At 41.8% G+C, this 16,067-nt stretch overlaps 1 protein-coding gene across 1 annotated transcript in view; it reads left to right on the top strand.

Annotated features, from left to right (window-relative positions):
• efhd1 (EF-hand domain family member D1) overlaps positions 1-15,202 on the top strand; it is a 60,807-nt gene extending 45,605 nt beyond the window's left edge. Inside the window, exons 3-4 of the mRNA XM_003218435.3 lie at positions 11,749-11,883; positions 13,548-15,202. Coding sequence (XP_003218483.1) covers positions 11,749-11,883; positions 13,548-13,682 — 270 coding nt within the window. The 3' untranslated portion in view covers positions 13,683-15,202. The remainder of the gene's footprint in view (positions 1-11,748; positions 11,884-13,547) is intronic.
• Positions 15,203-16,067: the final 865 nt, after the last annotated feature.

Raw genomic sequence — 16,067 nt, 5'->3', positions numbered from 1 at the left:
CCATTAACCCGTTCCGACTGTCCATCCGTTTGCGGATGGAAAGCTGAAGACACGTTTAACTTAGTCCCCAAACACTCATGGAAGTGTTTCCAAAAGCGTGACACAAATTGCGGAGCCCTATCTGAAATAATCACCTCGGGTGCTCCGTGCAAACGATAGATGTGCTTTGTAAATAGTAAGGCCAACGTAGGGGCCGCCGGAATGGTTGAACAAGGAATAAAATGAGCCAGTTTACTAAATAAATCCACCACCACCCAAATACAAGTATAACCCCCAGACTTAGGCAAATCTGAAATAAAATCCATGGAAATGATTTGCCATGGCCTCTCCGGAACAGGTAAAGACGATAACAACCCTCTAGGGCGCCCAACAGGCGTCTTACTCTGCTGACAAACGGCGCAGCTGTCACAAAAGCGCAGAATGTCTTGCCGCATCTTTGGCCACCAGTAGCTCCTGGTGATAAGCTGTACGGTCTTGAACCTGCCAAAGTGCCCAGCCATGGGTTCGTCATGGTGGGCTCTAATCACCTCCAACCTGAGGGTCCCTACTGGTACGTAAACCTGCCCCCTACGCACCAATACCCCGTCTTGATCCTGGAGATGCGGCAGTATGGTACGGTTACCTGCAGAGAGCAGCATCAGTTGCTCCTGAGTCCATACATCATCCTTCTGAGCCTCAAGGATCTGGTCATGTAACCCAAGCTCATTATCTACAACACACAGAGAGGCAGTAGGCAAGATGGTCTGACATACTACCTGCTCATTGGTCTTAAATTCCGGCTTGCGGGATAAAGCATCGGCCCGCAAGTTTGCCTTCCCCTCCACGAACTGCACCTTGAAGTTAAACCTGGAGAAAAACAAAGCCCAGCGGATTTGACGCTGGTTTAACTTCTTTGCTGTTTGCAAGTGCTCTAAGTTCTTGTGATCAGATCTGACCACGATCTGGTGCCGTGCCCCTTCAAGCCAGTGCCGCCACACCTCAAACGCCACCTTAATCGCCAACAACTCCTTCTCCCATATGGTATAGTTCTGCTCGAAGGGTGTTAGTTGCCGCGAGTAAAATCCACAGGGACGCAAGGTCCCTGAGGAATCCTTCTGAGACAATACAGCCCCCAACGCGTAGCTAGAAGCGTCCGCTTCTACCACGAACGGTCTGTCAACATCAGGATGGGTTAGTATGTTGTCCGATTGAAAACTAGACTTTAGTTGTAGAAACGCCTCGTGAGCTTCCCGCCCCCACACAAATGGCTGTTTCTTGCGCAGAAGCTGCGTCAAAGGTACCGTGAGCTTTGCAAAATTCGGAATAAACTCCCGGTAGTAATTAGCGAAACCCAAGAACCTTTGTACATCCTTCTTAGTCTTCAACTCCTGCCATGAGTTGACGGCGTCAACCTTATGTGGGTCCATTTTAAGTTCCCTACCTGACACTACATGACCTAGGAACTCCACTTCAGGCACATGAAAGACGCACTTGGAAGCCTTGGCGAAAAGCCCATTAGCCCGCAGTCGGTGCAGAACCTGCTTGACATGTTGACGATGTTCTTTCTCGTCCTTAGAAAAAATCAAGATATCATCCAAATAAATCACTAAAAATTGGTCAATTAGGTCCCTGAACACATCGTTCATGAACCTCTGGAATACCGCAGGAGCATTACAAAGCCCAAAAGGCATGACTCGGAACTCGTGGCATCCGAAACACGTGTTAAATGCCGTCTTCCATTCATCCCCTTCCCGTATACGGATTAAGTTATAGGCCCCCCGCAGGTCAAGCTTGGTAAAGACCTTAGCCCCTTGCACCCTTGATAACAGTTCCGAGATTAAAGGCAGCGGGTACCTATCCCGAATGGTGTATTTGTTTAGGATCCGATAATCGCAGACCAACCTAAGTTCCCCAGTCTTTTTGGCTACAAAGAATACCGGTGCCGCAGTTGGAGAACTAGATGGGCGAATAAACCCCTTGGCTAAATTTTCATCTAGAAACTCCCGCAAAGCTTGCCTTTCCGGTACAGTCAAGGCATACAGCCTCCCTGCTGGCAGTTTCGCACCTTCTGCCAACTTGATGGCGCAATCATATGGCCTGTGCGGTGGTAATTTGTCCGCTTCTCTTTTACAAAATACATCAGAGAACTCCCCATACTCAGCAGGCACTCCCTCCATATCAGAATGAGTAACATTTAGAGTGCAACAATCCTGCCTCTTTAAGATCACTTTACGTGTTGCCCAATCTACATGTGGGTTTACTACAGCTAGCCAATCCATCCCCAGGATCACATCATATCTAGGCAAGCTCGTAATATCCCACACAAACGTTCCCGTTACTCCCTGCACCTCCCACGTTACTGCTGAGGTTTCATGGTTAACCACCCCAGTCTCCAGCAGTCTCCCATCTGCTCCTTCCACCCACACGTCGCATGCCTTGCGCACTCTAGGAATGCCATGCTTCTTAGCAAACTCAATATCTACATAGGAGACCGTAGCTCCTGAGTCCAGCAGTGCCAAAGTAGAAACAAGTTCCCTTCCCCCAACAGATAATGTAATGGGTACGAAAACATGCTTCCTCCCCTCAGTTGACTGCTTGAGGAGCCCTAGTGCGTTGGACTCACGTCGCACTAGGGCTGGCCTTTTCCCGAAAGCTGGGAAGGTTTCACATTACAATTTTTGGCAAAATGCCCAGCATTCCCACAGTACAAACACAAGCCCAGCTGCCTCCTACGGCTCTTTTCCTCTGTAGACAGCTTTTTAAAGACCCCAAGCTCCATGGGCTCTTCCCCCATCACCACAGGTGCCCTGGTTACATGCATGGGTGGCGCACACATTGCTTTTGAGTGTTTACGAGCCTCGAACCTTGCGTCTAAACGCAGCACCTTAGCTACTAAGGCGTCCCAGCTTTCAGCCGGCTCCAAGCGTGCTAATTCATCCTGGAGCATATCACTTAACCCGGCAGTAAATAAAAGCATGAATGCATTTTCCCCCCAATCCAGCTGGTGGCGATACAGGTTAAACTTATTTAAGTAATCCAAAACAGTCCCCTTTCCCTGTTTCAACCGATACAGAGCCCACCCAGCGTTCTCCGTGCGGAGAGGATCCCCAAAAGTATCAGTTAACAACTTTTTGAAATTATTCAAATTGTCCTTGACTGGGTCATTTCCCAAAATTAAATTAGTGGCCCATTGTCCTGCGGGACCGGTCAACAAACTCAAAATAAAGGCCACCTTGCTAGTGTCTGTAGGAAAAGCATGAGCACTGAGCTGAGAAAAATAAAGCTCCACTTGTGCCAAAAAGGTTGGCAACTTGCACCTGGTTCCGTCAAAGCGTTCAGGAGTCAAAACATGTCCTTTCACAGCCTGAGCTGTTTGGATAACGGTAAAAGCCGTTTGCAATTGGTCTACTTTGGCCCTTAACTCATCCATCGTCTTCCTGACGGGTTTATTGCTGCAATAAACTTTTTATGGGCGTTGGGCAATCTGTCAAGGACAGAACGCCACAAGATTCAAAGTAACAGAGTTTATTAGATTACAGAACTCAAAAATGCCCGTAAAACACAAGGGCCAGGCAGTTTTTGCCTTTAGGAGCAAAAAGGGGCAAAAGTAAATGTTCAAAAGATAAACCGGATTAAACCGGAGTTTAATCCGGGTAAAAACAAACTGCTTGCTTCAGCCTGGGTATAAACGAAACGAAAGCCAAGGAACAAAAGATACAAAGAATGCAACTAATTGGCAGCAGATTCCTCTCTGCTGCCAACACTGTGCTTAGAGTAGCTTGCGTCGCTCCCCCACACACACAGCAGACAGGATCTCCAACACGAGTAAATCAGCCAAGGATTGTAGCAGTTGAGTAGACCAGTTCCGTTCCGTAGATCAAAGCCAGAAGCAGACGTTTGTAGTTTTTCCAAGTCCAAGAAGGGGGGAAGACAAGCCGTGGTCAGTTCAGTCCGAGTTCTCAAAGCAGGAGATGGCGTCCGTCAAGAAGACGACGGAAGGTCAAGCTAATAAGAGTAAGCACAGGTTTGCACAAACAAATGCCCACACAATCCCTCCCGCCGTCTGACCCTGGATTCCAATCAACTTACGTCACAGCACAGGAAAGCACACAAGTCTTCAGAGAAGCGTCCCACACACACACGGATCCCAAGCGTTTGCCCAGATTACCTTGCCCAACGCAATTTGCAATTGCTCTCAAGCCCCATTTTATGCCAGTTACAAATCTTCATCACTGTCAGCTGTCCTCCTTAACCCGGGCGTTTCCTCATCACTTTCCTCGTCAGAGCTGGAACACCTCTGACTACGCCCAACAGCATCTCCAGCTGTGGATCCCGTCCCATCCCTCCAGCTAAACCATGGGTCTAATCCTGAAGGTCCCCATTCATCTTCTGTCCCATCATGGCCAGTGGCACCCACTTCCTCCCTTACCCGAGTCCAATCCATCTCATCCTCCTCTGAGCTAACCAGCCCCTCCTCCATTCTCTCCGTAAACCCTTCGAAAGACTCCTCGTCAGATGGTGCTGCAAATATGTCTCGCAGTCTTTTTCTCTCTCGCTCCTCGAGAGTATCTGACTCTCGAGGAGTCTTACGCCCACGTCTGTCAGTAACAGAGCCATGAGGCTCAATCATAACATATTGCATGTAATATAAATATACAATTATAATAGTGAATTATAATAATTATTACATTGTATTACATCATAATATTATTATTAATATTACATGTATATACAATGTATATACAATATATTGTGAAGGATCTCTCAAAAAGCCACACAAATTCTGTGAACATGCTGAAGTGCTTGCTTGCCATTTATGCACAGAGTCCCTTCTGTCCCTGTACACAGAGATGATCTGGATTTGGCAACTTGTATCTATGACCTGTTCCCAGCTGTTTGGTGAGTCATTCCCACATGCTTTTTCTGTACTGTGTCCACTGGTACAAAAGCATATTTTTCTCCTTTCCCAGCCAAATGGGAGATTCTGCTCACTTTTGAAGGCTGAATTATTTTTTCTCCTCTGCCTGTCCTTCACAATATGCTTGCGTGGTCTGAACTGGCATTCTCTAGACTAGAGTGTTATTTGGTATCAAGGGCTTCCTGTTAGAAGTAAACATATGAATAAGCTCTGTGGAGGTGGTGTTGGAACCAGGGAAAGGAATAACTGACTGATAATGATATGGACCTAGCATCAGGTCCATGGAATTATGTGCTGGACATATTGGACGTGCTTATATTTAGTTGGAACAAATCATCTTGCATTATTTGATTAGTGGGTAGTGCTTGACTGAAGTGTTTGTATTGTTAGCTGGACTTTTTATTCAAACAAATCTTTAATTATATCTCTGTGTAAAGTAAAAGGTTTTAACCTTCAAAGACCTACATGGTTTGGGTCCAGGTTACCTACAGGATTGCCTTCTCCCGTACAATCTGTCCCAAACACTTAGGTCCTCGGAGGGGGGGGGGGGGTTGGGGCTGTTCCGGCCTACCAAAACCCGATTGGTGACCGTCACCCAGAGGACCTTGTCATTGGCCACTTCAAGACTGTGGAACGACCTGCCAGAAGAGTTCCAACAGCTAAATGAGCTGTCAGAATTTGAAACACACCTGAAAACCTATCTTTTCCAGCAGGCTTACTCCAGCCAGTTTATTATGAATTTTAAACTTGCATCTTGTTTTTTAATTTTTGTTCTGTGTATTTTAGAATAGATTTTATAGTAATGTATTTTAATAAGTGTATTTTATAGAATGCTTTATTATTATTATTATTATTATTATTATTATTATTATTATTGTCCTGCTTTTTCTCTCCATACGAGACTCAAAGTGGCTCACAACTAAAAGCATTTCAGTACAACTTCAAATATACAAATATCAAAACAGTATTAAACAACATTAATATTAAAACAATCCAAGTTATAACAAATCATATAAAATCACAACACAAAGGCACAGCAGCCTGTTACGAGTCAGATGCCAGCCAATATAAACAACTTGCAAAAACAACACAAAGGAGCCTAAGAAACACCCAAAAGGAGGCTCAAAACACTTTCTCTTCAATGTGAGGTAACAATGTCCAAAAAGAACTCAAAAGACCCAAACTTGGTCTTATCCTGGGAAATAATCCAGATTAAAACAAACTTAGTTGAAAAAGCCGGAAACTTGCTCCACCTGCTAGTTGGAGCTAAACAAACACATGAAAGCTACCAGCAGTAACCCACAGTGACCAATGGTCACACAATGCCCCAAAATGTTGCTAAAGCAAAACCACGTTGTAAAGGAGAAGTCACAGCTGCCACGTCCGATCCGTGTCGTTAGGGAGAAGTCACAGGCGTTGAGTTCCAGTCCAAGTCGTCAGGGAGAAGCCACAGTCACCAAATTCCAGTCCAGGTCATCAGGAAGAAGTCAGTCACCAAATTCCAGTCCAAGGTAAACACAAAGAGCCAAAGCGACGGAGGCAAGCTGGCAGCTAATGCATAAAACCAACACAGGACAATCCAGCGCAAACCCACACAATGCCAGCCCCCGTTGCCACTAAAAACCTAGGTTAACACTTACGTCCCAAAGCAGTCTTCCAAACACGTCTTCTGAAACAGAGATCCCGAAAGCGCCCAACAAACACTTTGCCGATTTGGAAGTTACATTAGCAACAAACTTACTTTTATCTATAAGTCCTCTTCTGAACTTGAACCAGCCAATGCCCCATCCACAGCTGGTTGCTGCAAATCCTCATCAGAGCTGGAGTCACCCAATGCCCCACCTCCAGCTGCAGCCCTTCTACGATCTCTCCAGCCAGACCACCTTCTATCCAAACCCATAAGATCCATCTGTGTCTTCTCCGTGCCATCCCTCAAATGTACCACTGCTTGTGGGCTCCTCAAGAATCTCCCGGATCTCCTGAACCTTAGTCCAATCAATCACCTCACTCCCAGAGTCTGACATCCCATCCTCCTGACTCCCAGTCCCACAATCCCCTTCAAAACCCTTAAAGGTATCATCATCAGAGGGCTCCATAAGTATTTCCCGGATTCTCTTCCTTTGTTGCTCCTCATCAGAGTCTTGCTCACGAGCAGTCTTCCTGCCTCTTCTAATACAACTAGTAGTATCTCTACTCGAAGACTCCATCACAACACAGCCCTTGATAGTCTCAAACACCTTCATTTAAAAAAGCGGTCTGAAAAGTAAGGTTTTAGGCTGCCTCTTGAAGAACAGCAGGGAAGTGGCCATTCTGACTTCCTGGGCAAGGAGTTCCAGAGTTGAGAGGCAGCCACCAAGAGAAAAGGCCCACTCTTTTGTTCTCACTAATTGTGCTTGAGATGGAGGTGGGACCAAGAGAAAGGTGCTCTCCTGAAGATCTCGGGGTCCTGGCAGGATCGTACAAGGGGATGTTGTTGGTCAAATAGCCTGAACCAGAACCGACTAGGGCCTTAAAGGTCATATCCAGCACTTTGATTTGTGCCCGGTAACAGACTGGCAGCCAGAGGAGTTACTTCAATGGGGGTTGTCCGCTCCCAGTAGCCAGCCCCAGTTAGCAACCTGGCTGCAGCTCTTTGGACCAGCTGAAATTTCTGAACACTTTTCAGAGGCAGCCCCACGTAGAGTGTGTTACAGTTATCCAAATGGGATGTAACTAAGGCATGTACCACTGTGGCCAGGTCTGGCTTCTCAAGGAATTGACACAGGCACAGTTGGCACACAAAGGCCTTCCTGGCCATTGCCAATACCTGGGCTTCCAGGTTCAATGCCAAGTCCAGGAGGACCACCAAACTGTGGACCTGTGTCTTCAGGGGGAGTGTGACCCCATCAAGGACAGGCTGGATCCCTATTCCTGGTCTTCCTTTCGACTGGCAGAAATTCCCTTCTCTTTACTTCATCAGTTTCCTTAAAGTCTAGAATGTATCTGATTACACTTGGTTTCCCATTTCTTTGGTAAGGGTTGATAATTGTTTTCTTAGCTATGTTATAACCTGCCTCGAGGAGAGGTGGGTAAGAAATAAAATTGTTGTTGTTGTTATTTAAAAGTTCATTCTCCAATGAGAACAAGATACTAAAACCACTCCCATGTATCAGGCTTCTTTCAACATGGTATTGGCTTCTTTATCAGTGACCAGCGAAATGGGGACACCCCATAAGTGAGTGGTACAGAATGTATTTTTCATATAAAATGTATAGGTTTATCTATATCTTGCCCTTTCTTCAGTCAGCATATTCCCAGAGCAGATTTACACAGAATTTAAAATATGGTGAAACAACAATAAAGAGCTAGCAGGTAAAGTGCTATCATTAAAATTGGTAGGGGATTATCTATTTTAGATATGATCCTAACCAATGATGATCTAGTTAATGGGGTGGAAGTGATGGGTTCCTTAGATGGGAGTGGCCATGATATTCTAGAGTTTTTTCTACCCAAAAAAAAAAGGGAAACCGAGTAATCAGATAAACATTCTAGACTTTAAGATTAAGTAAAGAGAAGGAAATTTGATGGTTGGGACTTCCTTTTTTTCTATAGAGTTACCAGTGTGGTAGATGAGCAGAATGTTGTGATGTAGTCTACCTTGATTTCAGTGAAGCCTTTGACACGTCCCTTATAATATCCTTGCACACCGTATGGTAAGAGTTTCTTTCAAGTCTATGATTCTAGGAAAAAAACAGTTTCTGACTATGTAAAGGACTCACAGTAGTAATGCCATTACGTCTGGGCTGAGCTTTATGGGTTACTAAACATTTGATCTTTTTCCAGTTGGCAGTAGTGGTTCATCACTTTTACAGATTCACCTGAAATTGATCAATAAGGAAAATGAAGGACAAAATAGAACCCTGTAGCTTTGTGCAAGGTAGTGCTTCCTAAACCTGGGTCTCCAGAGGAATTGCATTTCAAATTTGATGTGAAACTTTGATTTTTAACTTCCAGAAGACTTACTCACTATGACCAATGGTCAGGGGTTCTGGAATTTTGGGGACTACACTCTTGGAGAAGAACCATGTTGGGAACTTCACTCTTGGAACAGAATCATAATAACATTCTGGAAATTCTGATCTATATAGGAATGTGATTACCAGAACATAGTAGCATCCACCCCCATTTCCATACTGCATACTTTCTCTAAAAGGATACCATAGTTGATGGTATCATAATGATATAAAAGTATCTAGCATAAAAACAGGTTTCTGTTTACCTATGCCCGTCCTCCTGGGGGAGAAGAGCGGTATATAAAATAAATAAATAAATAAATCTACATAGCCTTATATCCCAGGATCTGATCCCAGATTATCTGATTTGAACTGAATTATATGAGTCTCCATTGTCATATATTCTGAGATAAGCAGATAATCTGAGATCAGATCCTGGGATATAGGACAGTGTAGAAGGGGCTTTTGATTGAATGTTTGGATATTATCCAAGAATATCTGGGTTTGCCAAGCTACCATTCACTTGCCCAAGGATAATATATTCAAGACTAGCTTACAGTTACATCAGTCCTTATGGTGAAGAAAGCTGCTTCTTTAAAGTTGATTGGAACCACTCCCTCTAACAAAAAAGCACTTACAGCATCCAGGGTAACCTTCTTTTGCAGCACAGAAGAATAAACAAATGACTAAAATGTGGTAGGTATGTTGTCCCTTTCCAGACATCTTGTCAGCCTTGCTTGAATGCTAATAAATGAAATTTGTTTAGTAATGTCTGGAGACATGTACAGATAACAACAACAGCAACAACAACTACTACTACTACTTTATTTTTTGTGCCCCGCCTCCATCTCCCCGAAGGAACTCAATAATAACAATATGTAATAATATATGTAATAATATGTACAGATAATAAGAATAGCTAGGTTGCTGTTAGATGAATGCAGTGTTATCATCAAGAAGCTTAGCAAATAAAACATGGTAAACATTGATTTCTGAACATCATACTAATAGCCTGAGACCATTGAAAAGCACTTATCTAAAGCACTGCACAAATGTTGTGATAGTAGAGAAGTATTGTCTGTTTGCCACTATCCTCACTGCAAAGTGGACTCTGAAGTGAGTTGTTGTGTTTGGTTGAGTCTCTTCTGAATTTTGATACCTGTTTTTAGCGATTTCCTCATCTTCATCATTGCCCTCTCCCCCACAAACCTGCTTCTTACTGGTGGAAAAGGACTCTTAGAATTGAATGTGTCAGAGTAATCTTTGTGTTCCATAAAGTTAGTGGAGCATTGATCGAAATGCCCACCATGTTATCAAGGAACTCATCTAGATCCATCAACTTTTTAGTATAGATCATTGTCATTGATGCCCAACTCCAGCAGACAAAAATCACAAGGAGCCTAAACCTGAACAGCAGGTGATTTCACTGTGACAAGGAAATGCTTTTGAAAAGTATTGCACCTTTATTCTCAGGCCCTGACATGAACACCGAGTTCAGAATAGGATTTGCATCTTGTGTTGTGATGATGTATAGACTTGTTGTATGAAGTCTTGAGCCAGGAGTTTACAGGACCAGCACCTGGGAGGTCTGCAGTATGACTTGTCATTTCAGCTAGTGGCACATTAACAGAATTATTAGTATGTCCCAGTTGCACAACACAAGATACAAACACTTAAAATTGGCAACTGATTGTATCGGAAGGCCTGACCAAAGATAGAGAACCCTCGCAGATTCCACAAGTCCTTTTTTCTACACACCATTGGTGCAAGTCAGGCCTGTTTTGGTATTACACCAAAATTGCAGAGAGGCACAGTTGCTGAAGCTTAATTTCACCCACAAGATTTCTGTAATGCATGCAAACTGATACCGTTCTAAACCTTGTTTAAAGGATATCTGGTAATCCTAGGAAGGATGACCTGTGTCTGAAGGTCTAGTAAACCATTTTGATTAGACAGTACTTAGGTAGGCATACCAATGATCTGACCTGCTAGCAGGTGGCTTCCTAATTGTTTACAGTTCTCCAATTGCAGGAAGGTTTAAATAGTGTGTCTTGCATCACAAACCGAATGATACTCTGCAAGAGAAATCCAGAGACAGGGTGTGTTAGCCAAGCCACAGAGCCTCTCCCTATCTCCACCCTATCCCAGTTTTCGTCCTCTCAATGAGTAATGGCCATGTCATGACAATGTCTTCATGAGAAATGTGTTGAGACTAAGAATGTGATTCACTACAAAGGTCTGCTCAGCTCTGTCCCAGCAAAACTTGCAGGAAATTAAATGAATAAACATATTATGTGCATGGCTAGAAAGCAGCCGAGCAGTTTCATTATATTCCCTCTCTTTCCCATGAGACTTTCGGAGGGTTTCCCCCCCCCAATTTTTGTTTCAAATGCTATATTAGTAAGCAGCTGGAGAGCAAACATGGGAACAAAGGCTTCTGCCAGATGCCTAATTTCCTGGATGTAGTTTCTAGCATGCCGAGATTTTGGTGCCCTCTAGAGAAGGAATATGGTCTGTGCATGAATGAATAGTGATATCAGTGCAAACTGTTCAGAAACACTTAAATGACTTGTTAGTAGCACTTCCAATTACTACTACTCTGATTTGTAGATGCACCCCTCTTAGATTCGTTTTGGTAAAAATGAACTAAAATATTGGGAAATCCAAGTTATGAATTGTTTGCATTTTATCAACTTTGACTTAAATAAATACACAACCAGGATCAGTGCAGGATTTAACTGATCATTTTCCACTCTATTCTGTTGCAGCTCCCAATTATAAAAATGAGCTCGCATCATGTTAAATTTACTGTATTACCTTTCTCGAATAATTGATTTTCACCCTTTTTCTTTTCTTTAGTTTTTACTCATTTTCCACAAAGCTGGAGCTGGAGAGCTTGAAGAAGACAGTGGCTTGATGGCTTTGGCAAAGCTCTCTGAAATAGATGTTGTCCTTGAAGGGGTAAAAGGAGCCAAGAATTTCTTTGAAGCAAAGGTATGAACAAGAGTGTTGAGTCTGGTGGTGATGGGAGCAAAAGGGAGCACATAATAGCTGGAAACCTCTGTGATACAACTCCACCGAATAGTTGAGAGGACATAAGTGTCAAGCTTGAGAGAGCAAGGAGTGGAGCTGTGCCTGAGTGCCTTGCTAAGAGTACTGATAATTGTGTTGGCAGGGAACTACTCAAAGCTGTTTGCAAAAGAAGACCTCCTTACACAAGCCCTTTAAAAGCATATCTGGCCCACCAACTAGCAGAAGATACTGCATGGCACATCTGGAACATAAAACTCCAAAAATAATGTTTCATGACCTCCAGAAGACAATTTCCAAGTGCCAGAATGCGCTACTGTGATTATTTTGTCAAGTTCATGTTCTTTCTGGATGCTAGTTTGGTCTCTCCTACTCTGCATGAGGAGGGATTGAACACCTTCCATTATGTCCTAAAAATAACAAATGCTCAATAATATCTTGTAACATGAGCATATTACCAAGTGTCCTGGCCTTAGACTGAAATCTTAAAACAGTTTTTTTCCAAAGTAAGCCCAACTGAACACAAGAAGACTTAAGTTATAAGTTAGTAAGCATACCAGAAAAAATCTAGTGCCCCGAATGGCTTCCAGTAAGACCCGTATATACTGTACTTTAATATAAGCCTAGGCCCCATATTTTACCACAAAAACTGGGAAAACTTATTCACTTGAGTATAAGATGAGGGTGGGAAATGCAGCAGCTATTGGTAAATTTCAAAAATAAAAATAGATACCAATAAAATTACATTAATTGAGGGATCAGTGTGTTAAATGTTTTTGAATATTTACATAAAACTGTAATGTAAGATAAGACTGTCCAACTCTGATTACCTATATTCTCGTGTATAAGCCAACCCAAATATAAACCAGCCAGCATGCTCACTCAAGTATAAGCCGAGGGGTGCTTGAAATGTGGCTTATACTCAAGTATATATGGCATTACACTTTTGCTGAACTAGTTGGATCTGTCAGATGAAACACAAATCCATTTTACAGAGTGTGTTCAGAAGAAGGTAATACGTATACATAATATGTATTTTTCTTCTGGACAAACTTTTCTTCTAGATCAAGTTAGAGAGGAAACTCATCCTGTGTGTTTGTGATTGAGTCTAACTGTATACAATTCTGGATAGAAGCAGTAATATTATAAACCTATTCTAAGCAATTAAAAAAAATATCCATAACTATTTTACATGTAAATGGGGGAGGAGCCCTAAATATGGTGGGTGGGATAGAGAGAAATGTATTACAACTCTAGTTTCCCCCCCCCCCCTTTTATTGATAACCTGTTATAAGTTCTAAACGAGCTTGTACTGTTAGGTCTGTTGTGTAATATGGCCAATATCTGTAATAATTTAAAATACTGTACCATGGTTCAGGAAAAACAATAGAAGTTAATAAAATGATGATGAAGAAGATAATGATGATGTCATCTGTATGTAGATGATCCATTTTACACCATTGCAGTCCAAAAGTTCAGGACTGTCACTTTATACATCGGTTTTAAACCTAACATGCAAGTTGACGGTCCTAATATTTTGGCTTGGGAGTATTGTTATGTTTTGCTGATTGCTCAGAACAACTCATAATAAAATGTATTTTCTCTCCTGATCCTTGCCTGTATTTTAGGTTCAAGCTTTGTCTTGTGCCAGCAAGTTTGAAGCAGAGATAAAAGCAGAGCAAGATGAGCGAAAACGTGAGGAAGAGGAAAGAAAGCACCGCAGAGCAGCGTTCCGAGAACTCAAGTCAGCATTCAGTCAGTAAACAGAGCAACCTATCTGTTACTGGAGACTGGAGTACATTCTTAAAAACCTTGGCTTTGGTGAGCCATTCACCTGCAGAAGAAACAAAACAGATTTGATTCTATATGACTTATTTTTAAAAAAGAACTTCCTAATTAGAAGCTGGAGTATATGCCATGTATTATGATTGATGCAAATGCTAAAGAGCGGTCAAGGGGACATTTTCACTCTAGTGGGCATTGCCTTGAGGAATTAAAATTCCCTAATTTAAAACATACAGAGAATATTGGGGCAATTGATAAGTAACAATAATGCCGACCAATTGCGTTTTGTGGTTAGATTTTTTTTTTGTCATTCTGAATGCCTTTGTCTTGTAGCGTTATAATTTTTCTTTAGCGTTCCATGCTCATTACCTCTTTGGATCTTTCTGATTTTCATAAAACTAATTTCTTGCTTCCCAATAAACAGGGTATTCCTTTGGGTACACATTATAGTTTTTTTCATGCACAAATAAATGCCCTATTGGCTAATTACTCTCTTTGTTCTTCTTACCTAGAAAATAGATTTCTAGGCCATCCCCAGCAATTGATCACTTAGTCGATATTGGCAATACATGAGTGGCAGACACTTGCTTTCATGCAAGCAAGTTTCTGCCAGTTACTTCTACTTGCCTTTCATATGCTGCAGCTTTTTCTTTTCAGGTTTCAAGCAACATAAGGGGCTGAAAATAAGAGGTGTTAGGAAAGCCATGTTGAATGGATAGAATTCCATTCACACTTTTCTCAATCCAAGCCAGTCAAATATTTTGTGAAGTAACATTTTGTTCAAGGGTATAACAACCACTGTTCATTTTTGTTTCTTTCCACATTCACATAAGTGGCTGTGCTCTAAATAGGAAACAAATGTTTCTAATAGTACTGCCTACTTCTTTGGACACATTCCATGCTTTTGAAAGCCACTAGGCTTTCAGAAGCAAGAAAACATCAATCAATAGGTCATTTAGGGAAATGGATAACATGCTTTGGGGACAAATTATCTTTCTGACTTGCAAATCTTTCTTCTTGTGGACATGTGGGAATCCAACAACTTCTGTAGTAACCAGTTAATGGTCCCTTCCATCAGTTTCTGTTTGCAAGAGGAAACACATTCCAAATGCAGATTGTGGTATTTATACTATTCAAGCCTGTATTATATTCAGAATTTACACTTATGTATATATTTCTGCATACCTTAGAAAACAAAAATGCCTTCTGTCTTCAGATCACAATCAAGATATTTCATCTTTATTTTGACTAGTCTTTTTAGCTTTTTACACTAAGACACTAAACTGTGAGTCTTGAGTAATTCAAGGGAGCCCATTTAGTAATGGGCGAAAGAATTGCTAAAAAATTAAAACTATATTTGCAAGTCCACAAATTATATTTGATAAGATTCACATGTTTTAGCTAAACAATATTTATAAAAATGTTTTTATACTTTACAAAGTTTGAATTGTTATTTCTTTCTTGCTTAGTTGTGCAAATAAACTTTTATTAAACCTGAGGCTGTCTTAATTTTCTTCAGTCTGTCAGCACTTGGTACTAAAGTCAGATCTTTATGCTTTAGGACAGTGGTTCTTAACCTGTGGTGATTTGGCCTACAACCCCCAGAAATCTCAGCCAGTTTAGCAGCTCTTAGGATTTCTGGGAGTTGAAGGCCAAAACATCTGGGGTTGAGTACCACTGCTTGAGGATATTGTAGAATTACCACTAACACAGCTGTTTTGACTGTATAGAATTTTGCGATAACAATTATTGGAGTATTATTTTGAGCCTTAAAGATAATACTGCCTGCAAATATTGGTTTTTATCATGCCAGAAGTGGCTTGAGAACATACAGCAAGTCGCTACTGGTGTGAGAGAATTGGCCATCTACAGGGACGTTGCCCTGGGGATGCCTGGATGTGTTAGCTGGGAGGCTACTCTTATGTCCCTGCAAACTAGAGCTGACAGATGGGAGCTCACCCCATCTCGTGGATTTGAACCGGCAATCTTCAGGTCAGCAGTTCGGCTGGCACAAGGGTTTAACACATTGCGCCAGCATAGCTTAAATCTTGATGAAATGCTCATATGGTTCATTCTCAAGAGTCTAAAATTCCATTAAACTTATTCTCACTTATTTTTTTGTCTGCAAAATGTATGTTTAAAAATATAGATCCAGTTATTTGTATTTTTTTGGTATTTTTTGTAAATTTATGTGATGCGATTTATGTGTCCTATTTGTAGAACCATTTGGATTTTTTCTTGTGAGAACAATGCAAGACTATTTTTGTTTTGTTTGACTCCATTTAACAAAGTTATTTGAAACCTATTTTTGTTGTAATTCCTTTAAGGTACCTAGTTAAGAAAAAAATGCTCTAGTACATATT

This window comes from Anolis carolinensis, chromosome 3, assembly GCF_035594765.1.
Source record: "Anolis carolinensis isolate JA03-04 chromosome 3, rAnoCar3.1.pri, whole genome shotgun sequence".
In the NCBI taxonomy this organism is placed as follows: Eukaryota; Metazoa; Chordata; class Lepidosauria; order Squamata; family Dactyloidae; genus Anolis; species Anolis carolinensis.
The sequence above is the reverse complement of the archived record's forward strand: the minus strand, read 5'-3'. Positions and strand labels throughout refer to the sequence as shown.